Here is a 20000-nt window from a genome sequence, read left to right as displayed (position 1 = left end):
AATGAGAAAACTTTTAAAGGGTACATTGGTCATAAAATGCTCAAAGCAGCATAACATAAAACAAAATCTATAAATTCAGAGAACTCATGTAGCACATCAGCAAAATCAGTCAAGTTCAAGCTAGACTAAGCACTTTACATAGGTCCTATACGACACATACAGTAGGTGTATTTTACCGAGCACGGGTTTCAAAAGACGACAGCTACATCTAGTGGACAAAGATGGTATTGCAAAGGAAGTTGTAACAGTAGCTCGGTCATCTTTCTCAACGATGTTCCACTTGAAATACAGAAAAGAGTGCTGGGGGTTAAGACGGTCTGTATGCAGGCCCACCGTCAGGGGCTGTCAAAGGGTGCAGATGACCCCGGCCCAAGGTCCTTAGGGGCCCGTGCAAATGCAACTTGCGTCATGTGTGCGTTATGGCCAGTCAGCGATCTGTGCGCACAGGGGTCTTTGGAGATCATCTTGTCCTCAGGCCCAAACTAGACACATGATTGGCCTGCCTGTCTGCACTCATCTTGTTATTCGTGGCCCTCAGGTCAAACTGCGGCAATGGAGTGATGCAGAATATCTGCAGACTCAGGATGCTGCTCTGCTGCTGATGAAGGGGAATGTGACTTGGCAGAGACTTCTAGAAGGGTCACAGATGTCTCTGATTCTGGCATACAGTCGTGAACAGAGTCATCAGGGTTGGAGGAAGGGGATGGAGAAAGGACTTCATCTCCAATGATCCCCCCTGTGGAAGACCTTGGACAGGTCATGTACAGGTCGTTGGAGCTTAATTCCGTCATCTCTGAGGCTGAAGATGCTTGGGGTAACACACTTGACCCATGGAGGGGCACCTGCTGGTACCAATCATCATCCTCCACAGCCAAGACACATCCTGTCTCATCAGAGAGGCTGCTGGGTAACGAGGAAGTGAAGACGTTCAGCTCCCTGGCAGGAAGAGAGGGAGAGCAGAGCATGAGTGGGAACACTAAAGAGGAGAGAGAGGGAGAGAGAGAGTGGGAACACGGAAGAGGAAAGAGAGGGAGAGGGAGAGTGGGAACAGTGAAGAGGAGAGAGAGAGAGAGCCGGAGTGGGAACACTGAAGAGGAGAGAGAGAGAGAGGGTGAGTGGGAACACTGAAGAGGAGAGAGAGAGAGAGAGAGAGCGTGAGTGGGAACACTGAAGAGGAGAGAGAGAGAGAGAGAGAGCGTGAGTAGGAACACTGAAGAGGAGAGAGAGGAAGATCATGAGTGGGAACACTGAAGAGGAGAGGGAGAGAGAGAGAGAGAGAGAGAGAGAGAGATCATGAGTGGGAACACTGAAGAGGAGAGAGAGAGAGAGAGAGAGAGCGTGAGTAGGAACACGGAAGAGGAGAGAGAGAGAGAGAGAGAGTGGGAACACGGAAGAGGAAAGAGAGGGAGAGGGAGAGTGGGAACAGTGAAGAGGAGAGAGAGAGAGAGAGAGAGTGGGAACACGGAAGAGGAAAGAGAGAGAGAGCGTGAGTGGGAACACGGAAGAGGAGAGAGAGAGAGAGAGAGAGTGGGAACACGGAAGAGGAAAGAGAGGGAGAGGGAGAGTGGGAACACGGAAGAGGAAAGAGAGGGAGAGGGAGAGAGAGAGAGAGCGTGAGTGGGAACACTGAAGAGGAGAGAGAGAGAGAGAGAGAGCGTGAGTAGGAACACTGAAGAGGAGAGAGAGGAAGATCATGAGTGGGAACACTGAAGAGGAGAGGGAGAGAGAGAGAGAGAGAGAGGGAGATCATGAGTGGGAACACTGAAGAGGAAAGAGAGAGAGAGCGTGAGTGGGAACACTGAAGAGGAAAGAGAGAGAGAGAGGGAGATCATGAGTGGGAACACTGAAGAGGAAAGAGAGAGAGAGGGAGATCATGAGTGGGAACACTGAAGAGGAAAGAGAGAGAGAGCGAGAGTGGGAACACTGAAGAGGAAAGAGAGAGAGAGAGGGAGATCATGAGTGGGAACACTGAAGAGGAAAGAGAGAGAGAGGGAGATCATGAGTGGGAACACTAAAGAGGAAAGAGGTGTTGCAGTGGTGAGGCGTGGAAGAGCACCTCTCAGAGGACATGTAGCAGCTTGCTGCATCACAACACAGTTGCTTCATTGGAAGATTTGAGTTTCAAGTCTAACACCTGGACGCCTAGGTCATTAGTGGGTTTATTCTCAGTTAATATGACACCTTCCTCCTAACAACAATCAATGTTTTTCAAAACAGCAGGCCAGGCAGCCACCTGAGCCCTTTAAACGTATTGCTTTGTGCTTTGTGCATTTCCACTGTTCTCACTGAGGTCGGGGCTGCTAGGCTAGGTTTCTAGGTTACCGGATATTGATATAATACTTCAAATTAAGCAGATGAGGCGAGGTTTCCCACAGTACAACAAAACCTCTACAGAAAGTTCACTGGCTTATTAATTGATGCGAAACACGGTAGACCGCAATCAATCTGATTGACAGCGGTGGATCCAGCAGATGTGGTGTATTCTCCTGGAGCTGAAAGGTGCACGTGTGCAGCCTAACCCTCTCTAAGCCTGGGGTGAATCCTGTGGGGTTGGACACAAACACAGGCCTGGAACAGAGGCAGCATTCCTGATGTTTCTTTCTCACAGTACATGAAAACAGAAATGAGGCAGACTGTGATGATGAAACAGCCTTACTTTGTTTATGACAACAATAACCACAGCACAAACTCACAGAATCTATAACTATTGGAGCAATTACCTTCAAGTCTCTTATATTTAGCATACAGAACAACCACCACAGCAGCACTCATCTGAATCTGTCTCATTCTGGACTATTGCGACTTTCCCCTCTTTCCACAACAAGATATCAAAGTTTTGTCTGACTCTTTGGAGAGAAGCATCTGCTGAATAATTAAACATCACTTTACTGTTTTGAGAACATTAAGCTTAGTTTGGATAAATGTGTCAAGCTGATTAAAGATTAATATACAGACTGTGTAAATTAAGAACCAGTCCAGGCAGTGACCTCAATAAGCTCCTGCATCTATCACAGCGTCTCGCAGCCTCACAGATGAGGGGTTTGGCCACAAAAGCACAATCTGTCCTGTCATTTGAATAGTTCTTACTCTTTCTCTGGGAAGAGGTCCGAGGTCTGTGTGGGTTCCACAATGTGGGCCTGGTCAATGTGGGGGTCGTCACTCTCAGTCTGGGTCATTTCCCCCTTGACTTGGAATTTCTGTGGATGAGGGACCAATCACACACACACATGCACGCACGCACACACACACACACACACACACACACACACACACACACACACACACACAGACGCACACACACACACGCGTGCATGCACACACACACACACACACATACACACACACGTATGTTTAAAAATCGCAAAATCCAGGTGCCTTAATACACTCAAACACATAGCAGAAGCTTTGCCTCAGGCTGGGGACACACCTGATTGCCTTTTGAGATGTCCTCCAGTACTTTGCTGTTGACAGGGGTTGGGATGGACACCTCCCACTGTCTGAACCTCCTAAAATGGAGAGAGAGAGAGCGAGAGAGAAACAGTGAGAGAAAACTGCATTAGAGACAGGGATGTTTAAATGTATCCTAATGATTACAAATGTTAATGATTAGTATTCTTTTAATAACCAATGAATGTACTGATTGCGATTGTTATATGATGTACTGTATTTACCTTTGGCAGATGTAGAGCAGAAAGACTGTTACAAACACACAGGCTGCCATAGTCACATAGGATATCATGAAGGCCGACCACAGCACTGCACACACATCCAGAGAGGGGGGGAGAGAGATTTTTCCTTGAGACTCTTCTGAGAGTAGATTGCATTAATTCCATTGTAAACACACAGACATGCTTACTTGTATTTATCACATATGGTAATGAATGTCCTAATTAAAAAATATGAGTGCAGCAAACTTTTAAAAGGGATTAAGCTAAGCGTGTACTTTATTTCTATTTATATCACACATTATTCCTCCCTTTTTTGTCCCGTTCATACCTGTCCTTCACCCTCCCCTTCTCTCCTCCTCAGTCTGTCTCTATCCCTCACTCTCTTTTGCCATTTTTGTAAAAAAGTGTTTGTAATTATAATTAATTGCTAAATATATCATCTGACCTGACATGACATCTTGATTTTTTTTAGTTGGCAATTAGCTTAAAAGCCTACCCTTAAAGTCAAACTAACAGTGCAGCCACTGAGTACGTGCACATCATCATCAAGTAGGGAGTGGAGTCTAGCAGGTGACAAGAAAACAGAAAGATCCCCAACTCTCACTGCATGTTTGTTTTAATGCTGTTGAGTTTTCAGCCAGTGGCCACAGTATGCAGCAGTACTAATGCAGGCTACAGCAGTACTAATGCAGGCTACAGCAGTACTAATGCATGTTACAGCAGTACTAATGCATGCTACAGCAGTACTAATGCATGTTACAGCAGTACTAATGCAGGCTACAGCAGTACTAATGCATGCTACAGCAGTACTTATGCATGCTACAGCAGTACTAATGCATGTTACAGCAGTACTAATGCATGTTACAGCAGTACTAATGCATGTTACAGCAGTACTAATGCATGCTACAGCAGTACTAATGCATGCTACAGCAGTACTTATGCATGCTACAGCAGTACTAATGCATGTTACAGCAGTACTAATGCATGTTACAGCAGTACTAATGCATGCTACAGCAGTACTAATGCATGCTACAGCAGTACTTATGCATGCAGAACTAATGCATGTTACAGCAGTACTAATGCATGCTACAGCAGTACTTATGCATGCTACAGCAGTACTTATGCATGCTACAGCAGTATCAGATGTCGTTGTCGCAGTACCTGTACTCTATGCAATGACAATAAAGTTGAATCTAATCTAATACAATTAAAAAAAGCAGCTATAGCAGGTTGATGCAGTTCTAGCTGGAACACTGTCTCCTCTCTCACCCCTGCCTGTTTGTTTGCTCTCCCTCGCTGTTTTACTGATGTTTGCCAGATGGCTACCCCTCCCAAATGGAAATTAAAACAAGTGTGTGGACAGGAGTTGATTAACAGAGATGACAGATGATAAAGGCTGGCTCCCCTCATAGGGCACCTGAGGGTCAGTTCTTAGAGTAATTAAAAAAAGAGTTGCTAACGGCACTGTTAAATTGATACAGTCCTATTCTCTATTTTCTATTCAACTGCACATTTGTGATTGGAACCCGGCATTATTTGTGTAGTTTAAAGTAAAAAAACAAAAACCTATTTGACACAGTTTTAATCTGCTTGGCCCATCTGATCTGATACCACAATGAACTTAAGATCGCTCAGGTGTCGGTCAGAGACACGGACCAGAGGTCAAAGGTCACGGGGGTCACCTGAGCGCGTGGTCCAGTGGACAGGCTCGCTCCACAGGGAGGAGTAGCCACTGTAATGGCTGCTTCTAGAAGCGTCCACGAGAGCTCGGACCCGGGCGCTGTAGTGTGTGGAGGGCTGCAGTGAACCAGTTGGGATGGAGTGAGAGACGGTGGCGGCCTCTAGAGAGAAGGATTTATTACTCTCCTGTCGGGGAGGTATTGGAGATGAGGGGGAATGTGATGGGAGAAGAGAAGAGAAGAGAAGAGAAGAGAAGAGAAGAGAAGAGAAGAGAAGAGAAGAGAAGAGAAGAGAAGAGAAGAGAAGAGAAGAGAAGAGATGAGATGAACTTGAATCAACGGCAAGGGACAGAAAATGTCTAACACAAATAAACGCCATGATTCCACAACATTATTCTGTACAGAGACAGACAGAGAACAGATGCTTGTGTGTCATAGTAAAGAACAGATTTAGAGTGGCAGTAGTCTCTATATGTGTGACAGCAGCTTCCTCACTGGAGCCTCGGCGTTCCAGAAGTATATCTCCGTGGCGATGGGAACGGTGCCCAGATGGGGGAGAGTCCAGCTCAGCCTCCAGTCGCCCCCCTTCTCTTCCACCTGGACCCCTGTGGGCCGGGGGGGCTGGACTACAGGACACAACCACAGACATCAGGCATTAACAACAGACAACAGACAACCACAGACGACAGGCATCAGGCATCAACAACAGACAACAAACTACAACAGACACCAGGGCCCTAATTTATTTTAACCTCAAGTTAATTTATCTCGTCAGCTAAATTGCGCGTGCACGTCTTGCTTCAAAAGGCAAGAAAGGTCGATCCCCAAAACCATGATTTTTTTGAAAGGTATAATGGTCTAAACTCAAAGAAAAAGACTATTTTTTTTCTCCGATAACGCAGGATATGATCATGAACGCGTTATGAAGAATTCAAGACCATAATCATGTCAAAATTCAACACTCCCGTGGCTACCACAGCAATATAAGAAACTGTCTATAAGATGTATAATAAGTGACATCTTCTCATGATATGGTACTATGGTGCAGCGGGTTAAGCGTCTGGCTTGCATGCTGTAGATCACTGGTTCGACTCCCCTCACCCTCGTAAGAATTGTAGTTTTAAATCGCTTTGAATAAAACCGTCTGCTAAATGACTAAATGTGAATGTATTAATAAGAGATTCAATACATTTAAGCAATGAAAAGAAATTGTGTCTATTTCTCTCTTCTTATCATGCACCCACCTCCACCACCATTCACTACCGCACAAACACTAGACACGTTTCCAAAACTAAACGTTTGCAATGATGTAAGTTAAAGTAGGTAAAAACAACTTTAGCCAATATCTATTTGGGTTATGTGCTCAAATTTCCTGGGATCAAAGAAAACGTTAGTATTCATGTGCAAACTAAAAATCACGTCTCAGGCAGCCTGAGACGTGATTTTTAGTTTGCACATGAATACTAACGTTTACATGAAAGTTATTTCGGGTTTATCAACTGTATGTCTCAACTGTACTATCTACCACTGTCATATAATTATGAGTGCTTTGTTCTCCGCATCGCCGACATTACAAAAATGAAGGCTACCACTGGCAAGAAAGTGATGACATTCAATGTTTGACGGTGGTGTAGCCAATGCAATAAATGACTCGAGAAGGTCTTCTAAATTAATTATTCCTTGTCGGGTGGATCGGTAGCGCTCATACAAGAACTCATCATTATGGAAAAATGGATCTTCTTGGCGATCGCAAGGAACTCTTCCTACGCTAATCAAACTGACTCCTTGTCAATGGGATCCCTCCTTTTGGCGTGGGTATGGCAAGTTTAGCCAGCTAAACTTTGCTTAGCCTGCCCTGGAGCAGGCTAAGGCTAAGCGATTAATTACCATGGAAATTGAGCAAAAGTTGCTTCGCCGAATCCGCTAAAGTGGTGTTGTCTTTTTTTAGCCTGGAGTTTAGCTCGCTAAACCGCTTAGCGAGTGACGCCGAATAGTACCCAGGCATCACCAACAGACAACAAACAACCACAGACATCAGGCATCAACAACAGACAACAAACAACCACAGACATCAGGCATCACCAACAGACAACAAACAACCACAGACATCAGGCATCAACAACAGACAACAAACAACCACAGACATCAGGCATCACCAACAGACAACAAACAACCACAGACATCAGGCATCAACAACAGACAACAAACAACCACAGACATCAGGCATCAGGCATCAACAACAGACAACAGACAACAAACAACCACAGACATCAGGCATCATCAACAGACAACAAACAACAACAATCACCTCAGACTCAGGGGATCAGCTCACAATACACAAAATGGACACATGGGGGCAGCACAGGTGCAATCTGGCCCTTGCCAAACAGACATTCCTTCACCACTGAGGAAAAGTAATAAAGGATCAACTTACGCCATTATTCAAAAAAGCAACACAACACACTCATCAAAGAGCCATATACATACTGTGTTTGTGCGACTTAAATTCTCTCCTGATGGGGACAGCCAGGAGCTGGAGCTGGAGCTGGACCTGGACCTGAGGGGAGCTGGACATGGCTACAGAGAAAGAGCAGCTGAACCTCAACACTGGATCAGTCATGTTCAGGAGCCTCGGGGGTTGGGGACAGCACTGACGTGGCCTGTCAGAGAATGGAGACGAGAGGGAGAGAGGGAGAGAGAGAGAGAGAGAGAGAGAGAGAGAGAGAGAGAGAGAGAGAGAGAGAGAGAGAGAGAGAGAGAGAAGAGACAAGTGAGAGAAGGAGTGTGAGATTGAATTAAGGCCATCTAATCTGATACGCTGCCTTTAAAAAAGATAACACTACCTTAAAGTGCAATAACACACACGACGCACAGAAGCGGTGCTTTAATGAGTACGCCACGGAGCGACTGTCAGTCTAGTCTCAGCCTCTTTCTTCTTTAACATTGGAAGTGGGGTGCAGAAATTACCATACAAATCACTCCTCTTATCATTAGCATGTAATTAAACGCTTCTTCAGCAGCACAAATACACTTCCACAGTTCTTTGTTCAGTTAATGACCGAATAAATGAGGAAAGAAAGGGAGTGTGGAGCGAGAGAGAGAGAAAGAGGGATAGACAGATGCATATAAATATAAATATATAGAGAGAGAGAGAGAAAGAGAGAGAGAGAAAGATAGATTCATACATATAAATATAAATATATAGAGAGAGAGATAGAGAGAGAGAGAAAGAGAGTGAGAGAGAAAGATAGATAGATTCATATAAATATATAGAGAGAGAGATAGAAAGAGAGAGAGAGAGAGAAAGATAGATATATACATATAAAAATATATAGAGAGAGATAGAGAGAGACAGAAAGATAGATAGATACATATAAATATAAATATATATAGAGAGATAGAGAGAAAGAGAGAGAGAGAGAGAAAGATAGATATATACATATATATATAATAGATAGAATATATAGAGAGATATAGAGAGAGACAAAGAGGTATTACTGTGCTGTAGGGTTGATGCGGTAGGACAGATTGTAGGTGACGTATTGAGCAAGGTCTGTGTGAAGCTCCCAGCTGCAGAGCACCTTCTTCTCCCCATCAAAGACACAATCAAGATTAGAGGGACCTGGCAGGGGTGCTGCAGAGGTACATACACAAACACACACACACACACACACACACACACACACACACACACACACACACACACACACACACACAGACACACACACACACACACACATTAATACAATCATCTCTACCATTTCTTCGGAAATAAAGATAAGTAAAGGTATGCTCATTCTTGAGTTTGGTTGTAGGAGCTGCGAAAGCCTGATTATTTTAGTTAAATAACCCATTACGTTTCCCAAACAACAACAACAACAACAACATGAAGTCTGTGTCACACTGTTTTAATTTAGCAGCCCTCTCAGTGTTTCTATTAATTTTGTGATTTCACACAGCGGAAGACCAGCATCTGCTCCTTCAGCTAGTCTCCTGTTGTCCTGATGTCTCCATTGACTCTCCACACATGCTAAATGCTAATCACCAGCACACAGCAGGCACTGACAGTTAGGATGCGCGCACATTGTTTATGGCCTTTCCATCTCTTGACTCACTCTCAGACACCAAACGTTTTCACCTCTACTGAAACGCTCACCTTCACTGGGCCTCCAGTGCACCAGGGGGCTCCACTCAGTCCAGGCGCCCCGTTCGCCCTTGGCTCTAACCCTGGCCTCGTACTCACTGTCAGGCACCAGCGTAGAGGCCTCCAGACGCAGCTCCTTCCCCTGGACCTCCAGCTCCTGGCCAGAGAGGAGGACAGATGAGGAGTTCAACACATCTGGATTAGTTCCAGTGGATAGAAAGCCCGTCACTTTTACCAAAATGCCAGTCATTTTGCCAAGTTGTATCTGCATATCTGCAATACCTTAACCATAACCATAACCATCTGTCTAACTACCTACCTATAAAAAAGCAGTTTCCTGCATGGTATTTCCTGTTTCCTTGTTACAGTAGCCCTGTAAACAGCTCTAAACAGCTTCATTACAGTACATGGTTGCAGAACTTGGACTGGGCTGGCAACGTTTTGATCACGGTGCTTCAGAGAGGGAGCCTCTCATGGGAGTCTTTTCAAATGCAGTGATGATGTTCCAGGGCCTCATTTAAGAGAGCCGCACCATCCTCTCCCTGCGCCAGAACTGAAGCGCTGTCAACTCAAATCAGTCTATATATCTAAACGCTTGATGGCTGGACAGCATCGAGGAGAACAGATGACAGGGGTGGACCAGGTGCTTCTCCTATCTATCTGTGTGCATGTAGCCAATCTCAATAGAAAGTGGATGAGGAGTATCAGAGCATCACTGTGTGTCTGCTGTATACTGGACTGTAGTTTATAACATCATTCCACTAAAGGTTCCTCAAGTATCAAAGCATCACTGTGTGTCTGCTGTATACTGGACTGTAATATATAACATCATCACTGTGTCTGCTGTATACTGGACAGTAATATATAACATCATCACTGTGTGTGCTGTTTACTGTACTGTAATATATAACATCATCACTGTACCTTCTGTATACTGGACTGTAATATATAACATCATCACTGTGTGTGCTGTTTACTGTACTGTAATATATAACATCATCACTGTGTGTGCTGTTTACTGTACTGCAATATATAACATCATCACTTTGTGTGCTGTATACTGGCCTGTAATATATAACATCATCACTGTGTGTGCTGTTTACTGGCCTGTAATATATATCATTATTCCACTAAGTGTCACTTACTGTCCATAGCTGGTTGGTCTGTCTGTAGTGCACCTGATAGTTGAGGGACGAGGAGGCTTCAAAGGTCAAAGGGCACTGCCAGGTCAACACCAAGTCCCCCTCCTCTGTGACCTTCACAGACAGGTTGTGTGGAGGCCCGACTCTCACTGCACAACAACAACAACAACAACAACAGCAACATCTCACATGTTTGTACACTCTCACTGGGTGATGCAAAGCCCCATAACCACATTCAACACTAAGAGACAAAAACATCTGTCTCTGTTGTGGAGGGAGTGAGTGTTAATCAAGTAGACAGACTGATACGCGTAGCAATATTACAAGAGTCCTAACATATAAGTACAGGTAGGCTTATTTGTCAACATAGTTTTGCTTACAATACATACTAAAGCCTAGCCTGACGATGTCATACTCATAATTCTAGTCAGAATATGAGTCTGAGACCGAACCATTGGGCTGTGATTATGGGGCGTGTTTCAACGAACCAGGAAAGAACATTCCTCTTTGCTGAATTGGATACCTAGAACCAATCAGAGCAACGTAGTATTATTACCATCTGATAGATTAAACTTTTACCTGATCCCGTAGGAAGGACGGCAAAAACATCTTTTCAATCGACATTGTCAATATCTGTTGAGATATGCCTGCTCACGTTACTTAATTAGCACTCAAGGCTAGAAGCTACCATTTGTTTCAATGTTTTTTTTGTCTACGCGTTAGCATAACCGATCAATAATGGTCTAGAGTGCTTCAGTTAAGACCTACAATCTTTGGCAACACTCGTTTTGCGTATACACAACTAACCGAGTCAATGTAGACATAAAAAAAGTTGTGTAGATAGCTTAAATCATATAAAATATGTCCCACTAAGCTCCCGAGACGGCGCCATCTTTGTTCGATGTATAGGCTATTCTATCTATATCTGTCCATCAACGTATAAAGCCCGCCCTTACAATTTTATTGGTCAGATCACTTTTCGGTGGGCTTGAATCCCTCCCAACTAGCTCGACTCCAGACTGAATCTCCCAGACCAAAAATTTTGTGGGCGGAGTTCAGGCTGGTATCCAGGCTAACTAAAGCCTGTACTGATTCTAGTTGCTCTCAAAGGTAAAGTCCACGATTCAAATTCAAACTTTTTGTAATATTTAGGGAATTGCTCCTCACTGTCCTCTGACTGTCCATTTAGTGCATGCACTCAGAACAACAGAACTCTAGTTCTTGAGCCTGTGAGTGGCTTGGATCGAGCATAAACAAATCCAGCCAATCCCCACATTGCTTCAGAAGCACAGAAGTGAGGGTGCAATTTGAAATATGAAAAACCTTTAATTAGAATCACAGATTCTGCCTTTAAATGGATATATAAAATGCCATAATAGCACCCATCCGTATAAAATCCATCCACACAGAAAGGTAAGCAGTAGGCTAGCTGACATGTCCAATGTGTATCTTCTACTTGTAAAGACAATTGACGGTCTACCTTGATTGTGAAGGTCAATAGTCTTAGAGAGGAGCTTCACATGAGGAACCTTGAAGAAAAAGAAGTCCTGTGCATGGATGACAAACATACTGGTGTTGTACCGACAGTGGACTCTGAGGTGCTTCGTTGCATCCTGGGATGGTGGAGGGATAGGGACACAAGGGGATTCAGTGCTCCTTTAGAATGAAAAGAGGGTAAAACAAATAGATAGCATTATTAGAAGCTGCACTTTGTTTGTGGTACATTTTTACAGCAATATAGAAAAGAATAGAATAGAATATCTTTATTGTCATTATTACTGCACTGTCTGTCCAACCTGTTCCTAAACACAGCCACGTGCAGGAGGTGCTGGGGGGTGTGGGAGGCCTCTGGCCAGCTGCAGTGGATGTGGGTAGAGTAGTCATTACGGCACTGAAGGGACTCAACAGCAGAAGACCCTGGGGATGGAATAAAACCGTCAGGAAAAAGTGGGTGTGATGACCTAGGTTTTTATTTTACAATGGAATGCTGTGTTACACACAAGTGTGTAAGAATATTAATAGAATCTGATTATGTTTATTTATGTCTGAATCAGTCTAAATATATTGTTCACGTATTTCATTGATGCTACCATGAAGGGTGGGAATGGTCGGCTGTTGGCAATGCTGAGTTGTAGAGGCCAGAACAACGAGAGGCAGAATTAAGACACCAAATGGCGAAAAAGTGAACATGGTCTCTAGTTACCGCCTTCCCCTCTAGGTGTACGCTTGCTTCAAGACCTGAGGAAGAATTATTTGTGGAAAGTGGGAGAAAGAGTGTTTGATAAAAAATACAAAAGTAAAAGCGTGGCATTCTAATTGCAATTGATTGCTAAGCACATAGCTTACATCTCACATTGAAAACAATCTATGGGAGATAATGAAAGTAGTCCAATTAAACATATGAACATAAATCCTAAACATACCTCTGATCATAAAACGGATGCTCCTTCACCTTCCTTATTACTTTAAAAGAAAACAAAATAGGATACACGAGTGACCATGTTTGTTAGACTATCCCTGATGAAAGTTTTAGCAAATAAATATCTTGTTGCACCATAGCAAAAGTAAGATTTCAAATGATTGAATATATAATCTTAGAAAAAGAGGCATACCTTATCTCAGAGTTGTTTATTTTTCTCCCCGGAGACATTTCAGGGGCATATGCCCCTTGATTTGATTTGCGGTCATACCTCTCAGTGTAAGTTATAGCAGAAGAGTTCAACTTCTCAGTGACGTTTGGGTGACGCGTTGGTTGTCTTGGCGGCGGGGTATCCAATTTTTGGGTAAGGTTTTAAGAGTGACTTTCTGACAGTGACTTTCAATTTATTCATGTATTGTAATTGCTCTCCAACGTTTTATTTTGCACTTGTTTCAAGTACTAATACAAAAATGTAAGCTCATCACGTCCTCTACGATAGTCACGTTCATTTAAGTATATAAAATCCAAGCGTCTATTTTTGTCTCATAATTGTTTCAAGGTTTGTGGACAAGGCACGACGTCCACTTCAAGGACGAGGTCGGTTGCCAGAACCATTTAATTATCCCAGAAATGCCTACCACCACACAGTCCTCAACCCAACCTTGCTGTCATAACACAGCCAAGTTCACCTTTTACAAGAGATCAGAATAAGCTATATGTATTCTGATATTTATGTACATTATCTTGTGGAGACATCTCAGTGGACACTAATCTCACCTCTCTATCTTGCTTACCAGTTTGAATCGATAATGATTCCTAGTCAGATATTCAGAGACAGCCTGCATTCGCCTCTGGACCTCTGTAGCTAAGGGAAGACTCACAGAACTCACAGAGCAGCTGACTTCTGGTCTGTCCCAGATTTCAGTTGGCCTCTGGGCAGATGCATTGTTGAAGGGCACCTGGCTCTATCTGACTGTCAGGATATTGCTCCAACCCCCAGCATCCTCAGACATCTGCAGGCACTACGCTCACAGGCAGTTCACCATGACAACGGGTGTTCCAGCATCTTTATTCTGGCTTCAACACATGAATGCACTCAAGTGTGCTAGTAAAGCATATCCTTTAAATGTCTGGATTTCCACTTTCTGAAATGTAAAGCATATGTTGTGTATGCCTACAGGCCTGTCGCCCACAGAGTGCACGCTTAAGAGGAAGACGAAACAGGGAAGTTCAAAAGTGATAGTTACAATTCTCAAAGGGCACTGCAAAAAAAAAAAAAAGAAGGCAGGCAGTATCCAATTGATCACGGGTTGAACTGACCAAAGGTTGTGCCAGCGCTGCTCTTTGGCAGAGAGCTGAGGACATGCACTGCGCGCCCTCCATGTGCCCTGGTGGTGCCCGCAGTGCACAAGGCTGTGGGACTGGAAGTGAAAGTGTGTGTAATGTGGAAATACATCACATGGCATCTGGCAAGACCCTTAAGGGGTCTCAACATTACTGTACACAAAACCCACACTATGCCAAGTCAACAACTCCGAAACTGATGACTCCATTTTTTGAGTTGTTCCTCTCTATGGCATGTTTTTCTTTTGTTGTAAACTTCAACTCCATCATCAGTGGTTCGTGTATTCTGCTACAGCCCAGTGCAATGCATGTTTTTGCCGTTTTTTTATAGCTTTAATAATCAGAATTGTTGAGAAAGGAAAGATAAACACACCTGTCATTTCAGTGTGTAGTGTTTGGTTGGCAACCCGATGAAAACTTAGGAACAGCTTCTACTGCATGATTTTGATGATGATGTTGCCACATTTAATGGAATTTAAATGCTTAAGTTAAGATGTAGGTCACCTTTCTTCAGTACCAACTGTGCTGGTGTTTATATTTCCAGGGCAAGTTTGTCTTCATAATGCTTCTTCAAAGACGAGTCTTGGCCCTCTGTTTATTGTAGTATTGGTAGGTGTTTATTTGTTATATTACTGACTGAAGAGCAAGAAAGGTAACATTACAACTGTACAATTCAAAGTTTGTTAAAACATTATATTTATACCTAATGCTGTAAAAATCCTTTGGCTTCCATATGAAATGAACAGGTTTGCACTTACATTCACACACACACACTCTAACACACACACACACACACACACACACACACACACACACACACACACACACACACACACACACACACACACACACACACACACACACACACACACACACACACACACACACACACACACACACACACACACACACACACACACACACACACACACACACACAATTTTTTTATCCGACCCCGTCCCGCATCTGACAGAGTAGTAACCCGGCCCGGCCCAGAGTAGTAACCTGGCCCAGTGGGTCCCGACGGGCTCTGGTCGGGTATCCATCCTCTAACACACACACACACACACACACACACACACACACACACACACACACACACACACCGAGACACACACACGCCTAAAAATCAGTGTTGTATACAGTGAGATCAGCGGCGAGTGAAACGTGCAACTCCCAGGTGTATTGATTGACAGGCCTCTTGACCTTTGACCTCTTGCTCTCCCACACCATGATAACCACATCTTCATCATCCAGGATGCGCACCAGATCCCCCTCAGGGTCCCTGTAGTTCAGAGCGATGTCCTCGATCTGGAACAGGTCTCTGTGGGAGGGCAGGCACACACACACACACACACACACACACACACACACACACAGACACACACACACAGACACACAGACACACAGACACACAGACACACAGACACACACACACACACACACACACACACACACACACACACAAGGGTTCAGCTCAGTGGGTTTATCATGTGCCAGAATATGGAATGTGAGCTCCTGTGTATCTATTTACATTTGGCACATACAGCAGCTCTCACAGCCCACCCACAGTCAAGGGGACAATACATGTTCAACCACAAACCACCCACCACAACATGCTTTGAGTGTACTACACAATGCATACTTGCATCAAGTGATGTTTTAAGGCTGAAGACCCAGACAGGACCAGAATGTCTTGTTGCTGATGCTGTGATGTCCCTTTGGACAGAACTGATCTGTTATGTGCACATGTCCCTCTGGAGGGAACCGATGCTGTGATGTGCACATGTCCCTTTGGACAGAACTTATAATGTTTGAATTCTTTTATTCAAAAGGACAAGCATGATTTAATCATGTTCTTATCATTTCCCACTATGCTTAAGATCCAACAATTTGATTCCAAACAAAACATAAAGTACACATTCACATGATTAACATTTAGAATTAAAGTTCCAGACGCAAGATGTACACTGTAATGCCTATATAGCACATTTTACAGAAATAAGGTGTCATCCTGCAGAGAGGACCACAGAAATCTAAATGGATCAAACCATCAGCGTTTGGAACCATAGAGCATAACCAGAGGACCTCCGATCTGTAGTTATGATGACGGAACTGTAAAATGATGACTGGGCAGAAACGTGAGGCTTCTGTTTGTACATGTTCACTTTCTTGAGAATTTCTGCGAAAACTGATTTTTCTGGTGTCGACACAAAACATATCTGAGGGAGAGAAACACTTCCCCTAAGGCCTCTTGTTTTCTCATTTGAAAACAGTAAAACCATTTCTCATCTGCCTCCCTGTTTGCACTGCACACAGCAGAGGGGAAACAGAGGCAAGGTGCTTCGGCACGGAATTAGAAGATAATGGGAAAAGGGAGGAGAATAATGGATGCGATAAACCATACAAAAGACAAATGAGCAGATTATGAAGTAGTGCAAAAAAAACAACAACAAAAAAAAACTCATGAAATAACCCCCCTGGTAATGACGTGAGCGGATGATGAAATAGGAGAGGAGCCGAAATCTTTGAGGCAGCTAAGGGAAGAGAATGGGTGGGCTAGAGCCAGAGATAGTGAGGAGTGGAGGAGGTGGGCTAGAGCCAGAGATAGTGAGGAGTGGAGGAGGTGTTGGGCTAGAGCCAGAGATAGTGAGGAGTGGAGGAGGTGGGCTAGAGCCAGAGATAGTGAGGAGTGGAAGAGGTGGGCTAGAGCCAGAGATAGTGAGGAGTGGAAGAGGTGGGCTAGAGCCAGAGATAGTGAGGAGAGGAGGAGGTGGGCTAGAGCCAGAGATAGTGAGGAGAGGAGGAGGTGGGCTAGAGCCAGAGATAGTGAGGAGTGGAAGAGGTGGGCTAGAGCCAGAGATAGTGAGGAGAGGAGGAGGTGGAGGAGGTGGGCTAGAGCCAGAGATAGTGAGGAGTAGAGGAGGTGGAGGAGGTGGAGGAGGTGGGCTAGAGCCAGAGATAGTGAGGAGTAGAGGAGGTGGAGGAGGTGGGCTAGAGCCAGAGATAGTGAGGAGAGGAGGAGGTGGAGGAGGTGGGCTAGAGCCAGAGATAGTGAGGAGTAGAGGAGGTGTGAGGAGGTGGGCTAGAGCCAGAGATAGTGAGGAGTAGAGGAGGTGGAGGAGGTGGGCTAGAGCCAGAGATAGTGAGGAGTGGAGGAGGTGGGCTAGAGCCAGAGATAGTGAGGAGAGGAGGAGGTGGGCTAGAGCCAGAGATAGTGAGGAGTAGAGGAGGTGTGAGGAGGTGGGCTAGAGCCAGAGATAGTGAGGAGTAGAGGAGGTGGAGGAGGTGGGCTAGAGCCAGAGATAGTGAGGAGTGGAGGTGTTGGGCTAGAGCCAGAGATAGTGAGGAGTGGAGGAGGTGGGCTAGAGCCAGAGATAGTGAGGAGTGGAGGAGGTGGAGGAGGTGGGCTAGAACCAGAGATAGGTAGGAGTGGAGGAGGTGGGCTAGAGCCAGAGATAGTGAGGAGTAGAGGAGGTGTTGGGCTAGAGCCAGAGATAGTGAGGAGTGGAGGAGGTGGGCTAGAGCCAGAGATAGTGAGGAGTGGAGGAGGTGGAGGAGGTGGGCTAGAACCAGAGATAGTGAGGAGTGGAGGAGGTGGGCTAGAGCCAGAGATAGTGAGGAGTAGAGGAGGTGTTGGGCTAGAGCCAGAGATAGTGAGGAGTGGAGGAGGTGGGCTAGAGCCAGAGATAGTGAGGAGTAGAGGAGGTGTTGGGCTAGAGCCAGAGATAGTGAGGAGTGGAGGAGGTGTTGGGCTAGAGCCAGAGATAGTGAGGAGTAGAGGAGGTGGGCTAGAGCCAGAGATAGTGAGGAGTGGAGGAGGTGGAGGAGATGGGCTAGAGCCAGAGATAGTGAGGAGTAGAGGAGGTGTTGGGCTAGAGCCAGAGATAGTGAGGAGTGGAGGAGGTGGGCTAGAGCCAGAGATAGTGAGGAGTGGAGGAGGTGGAGGAGGTGGGCTAGAGCCAGAGATAGTGAGGAGTAGAGGAGGTGGGCTAGAGCCAGAGATAGTGAGGAGTAGAGGAGGTGGGCTAGAGCCAGAGATAGTGAGGAGTAGAGGAGGTGGGCTAGAGCCAGAGATATTGAGGAGTGGAGGTGGTGGGCTAGAGCCAGAGATAGTGAGGAGTAGAGGAGGTGGGCTAGAGCCAGAGATAGTGAGGAGTAGAGGAGGTGGGCTAGAGCCAGAGATATTGAGGAGTGGAGGTGGTGGGCTAGAGCCAGAGATAGTGAGGAGTGGAGGAGGTGGAGGAGGTGGGCTAGAGCCAGAGATAGTGAGGAGTGTAGGAGGTGGGCTAGAGCCAGAGATAGTGAGGAGTAGAGGAGGTGGTGGGCTAGAGCCAGAGATAGTGAGGAGTAGAGGAGGTGGTGGGCTAGAGCCAGAGATAGTGAGGAGTAATGTTAGTCAAACGAATAGCAGCTACAAAGTATAAAGATAGCAGTTGTAGTTGGTAGCACTAGAAGCAGAGCTCAACCTAGCGGTGGCAGTAATAGCACTAGCAGGAACAGGAACAGGAATGGTAGTGTAAGTAGCCATAGTGATGACAATAACGACAGCAGTAATAATGTTAGTGTTGGTGGCGTGATGAAAGGCGAGGACATGTGTGATGTTTTTACCTCATCCGTGTGAGGAGCTCGTCGTAGGAAGGTAGTGTGGACATTTCTTCCTCAACACACAGATCCCTGCGGGACAACATGGTGAAGATGTTTCAGAATTCAAGGCTTTTTGTAGTCCTCAGCAGGGGTATACTATTTACTACACGTCCCCAATGGTGGTACTGTGGAGCCAATTTAAACCATTACAGCTTCTCTGCTGCCAGTGAAGACTCCCAATGCCATCCATTAGGAGGTGATAAGATGAGATAATCAGCAGCTCAATCAGATCCCATAAAGGGCCAGCAGCACAACTCATATTCATCACAGGCTCACACAATCACACACCGGTACATTGAATGGCCTTAATGACTGCACTTGGGAATGGAAAGAAAAATACTAGGACATGCCAATCCCTATCCAATATTCCAATATTCATATTGGCCAATTAAAAGAACAAGGAGAGCTAAAGACATTTATTACATTCCATTCCGTTCACACAAGCAGTGTAGTAAGCATCGACACAAGCAGTGTAGTAAGCATCGACACAAGCAATGTTGTAAGCATCGACACAAGCAGTGTAGTAAGCATCGACACAAGCAGTGTAGTAAGCATCGACACAAGCAGTGTAGTAAGCATTGACACAAGCGGTGTAGTAAGCATCGACACAAGCAGTGTAGTAAGCATCGACACAAGCAGTGTAGTAAGCATCGACACAAGCGGTGTAGTAAGCACTGACACAAGCAGTGTAGTAAGCATCGACACAAGCAGTGTAGTAAGCATCGACACAAGCAGTGTAGTAAGCATCGACACAAGCAGTGTAGTAAGCATCGACACAAGCAGTGTAGTAAGCATCGACACAAGCAGTGTAGTAAGCATCGACACAAGCAGTGTAGTAAGCATCGACACAAGCGGTGTAGTAAGCATCGACACAAGCAATGTTGTAAGCATCGACACAAGCAGTGTAGTAAGTAGACACAAGCAGTGTAGTAAGCATTGACACAAGCAGTGAAGTAA

The 20000-nt window shown here is 45.1% G+C and overlaps 2 protein-coding genes across 2 annotated transcripts in view; both read right to left on the bottom strand.

Moving 5' to 3' along the window:
• Positions 1 to 13293, bottom strand: part of LOC308375097 (cytokine receptor common subunit beta-like) — a 13327-nt gene extending 34 nt beyond the window's left edge. Inside the window, exons 1-15 of the mRNA XM_080851145.1 lie at positions 13246 to 13293; positions 13057 to 13096; positions 12724 to 12871; positions 12430 to 12550; positions 12114 to 12289; positions 10637 to 10782; positions 9504 to 9648; positions 8846 to 8981; positions 7835 to 8007; positions 5843 to 5973; positions 5351 to 5534; positions 3672 to 3756; positions 3428 to 3506; positions 3088 to 3197; positions 1 to 936 (exon numbers count right to left, since the gene is read on the bottom strand). The exon at positions 1 to 936 is cut by the window's left edge and continues 34 nt beyond it. Coding sequence (XP_080707271.1) covers positions 540 to 936; positions 3088 to 3197; positions 3428 to 3506; positions 3672 to 3756; positions 5351 to 5534; positions 5843 to 5973; positions 7835 to 8007; positions 8846 to 8981; positions 9504 to 9648; positions 10637 to 10782; positions 12114 to 12289; positions 12430 to 12550; positions 12724 to 12823 — 1983 coding nt within the window. The 5' untranslated portion in view covers positions 12824 to 12871; positions 13057 to 13096; positions 13246 to 13293 and the 3' untranslated portion in view covers positions 1 to 539. The remainder of the gene's footprint in view (positions 937 to 3087; positions 3198 to 3427; positions 3507 to 3671; positions 3757 to 5350; positions 5535 to 5842; positions 5974 to 7834; positions 8008 to 8845; positions 8982 to 9503; positions 9649 to 10636; positions 10783 to 12113; positions 12290 to 12429; positions 12551 to 12723; positions 12872 to 13056; positions 13097 to 13245) is intronic.
• Positions 13294 to 15518: 2225 nt separating this feature from the next.
• The window catches only part of ncf4 (neutrophil cytosolic factor 4), a gene marked incomplete at both ends in the record, with an annotated part of 21551 nt that continues 17069 nt past the window's right edge, over positions 15519 to 20000 (bottom strand). Inside the window, 2 exons of the mRNA XM_080856834.1 lie at positions 15519 to 15720; positions 19008 to 19073. Coding sequence (XP_080712960.1) covers positions 15519 to 15720; positions 19008 to 19073 — 268 coding nt within the window. The remainder of the gene's footprint in view (positions 15721 to 19007; positions 19074 to 20000) is intronic.

This window comes from Sprattus sprattus (genome assembly GCF_963457725.1).
Source record: "Sprattus sprattus genome assembly, chromosome: 1".
NCBI lineage: Eukaryota > Metazoa > Chordata > Actinopteri > Clupeiformes > Clupeidae > Sprattus > Sprattus sprattus.
Note: the sequence above shows the minus strand (reverse complement) of the source record. Positions and strands in the feature narration are given on the sequence as shown.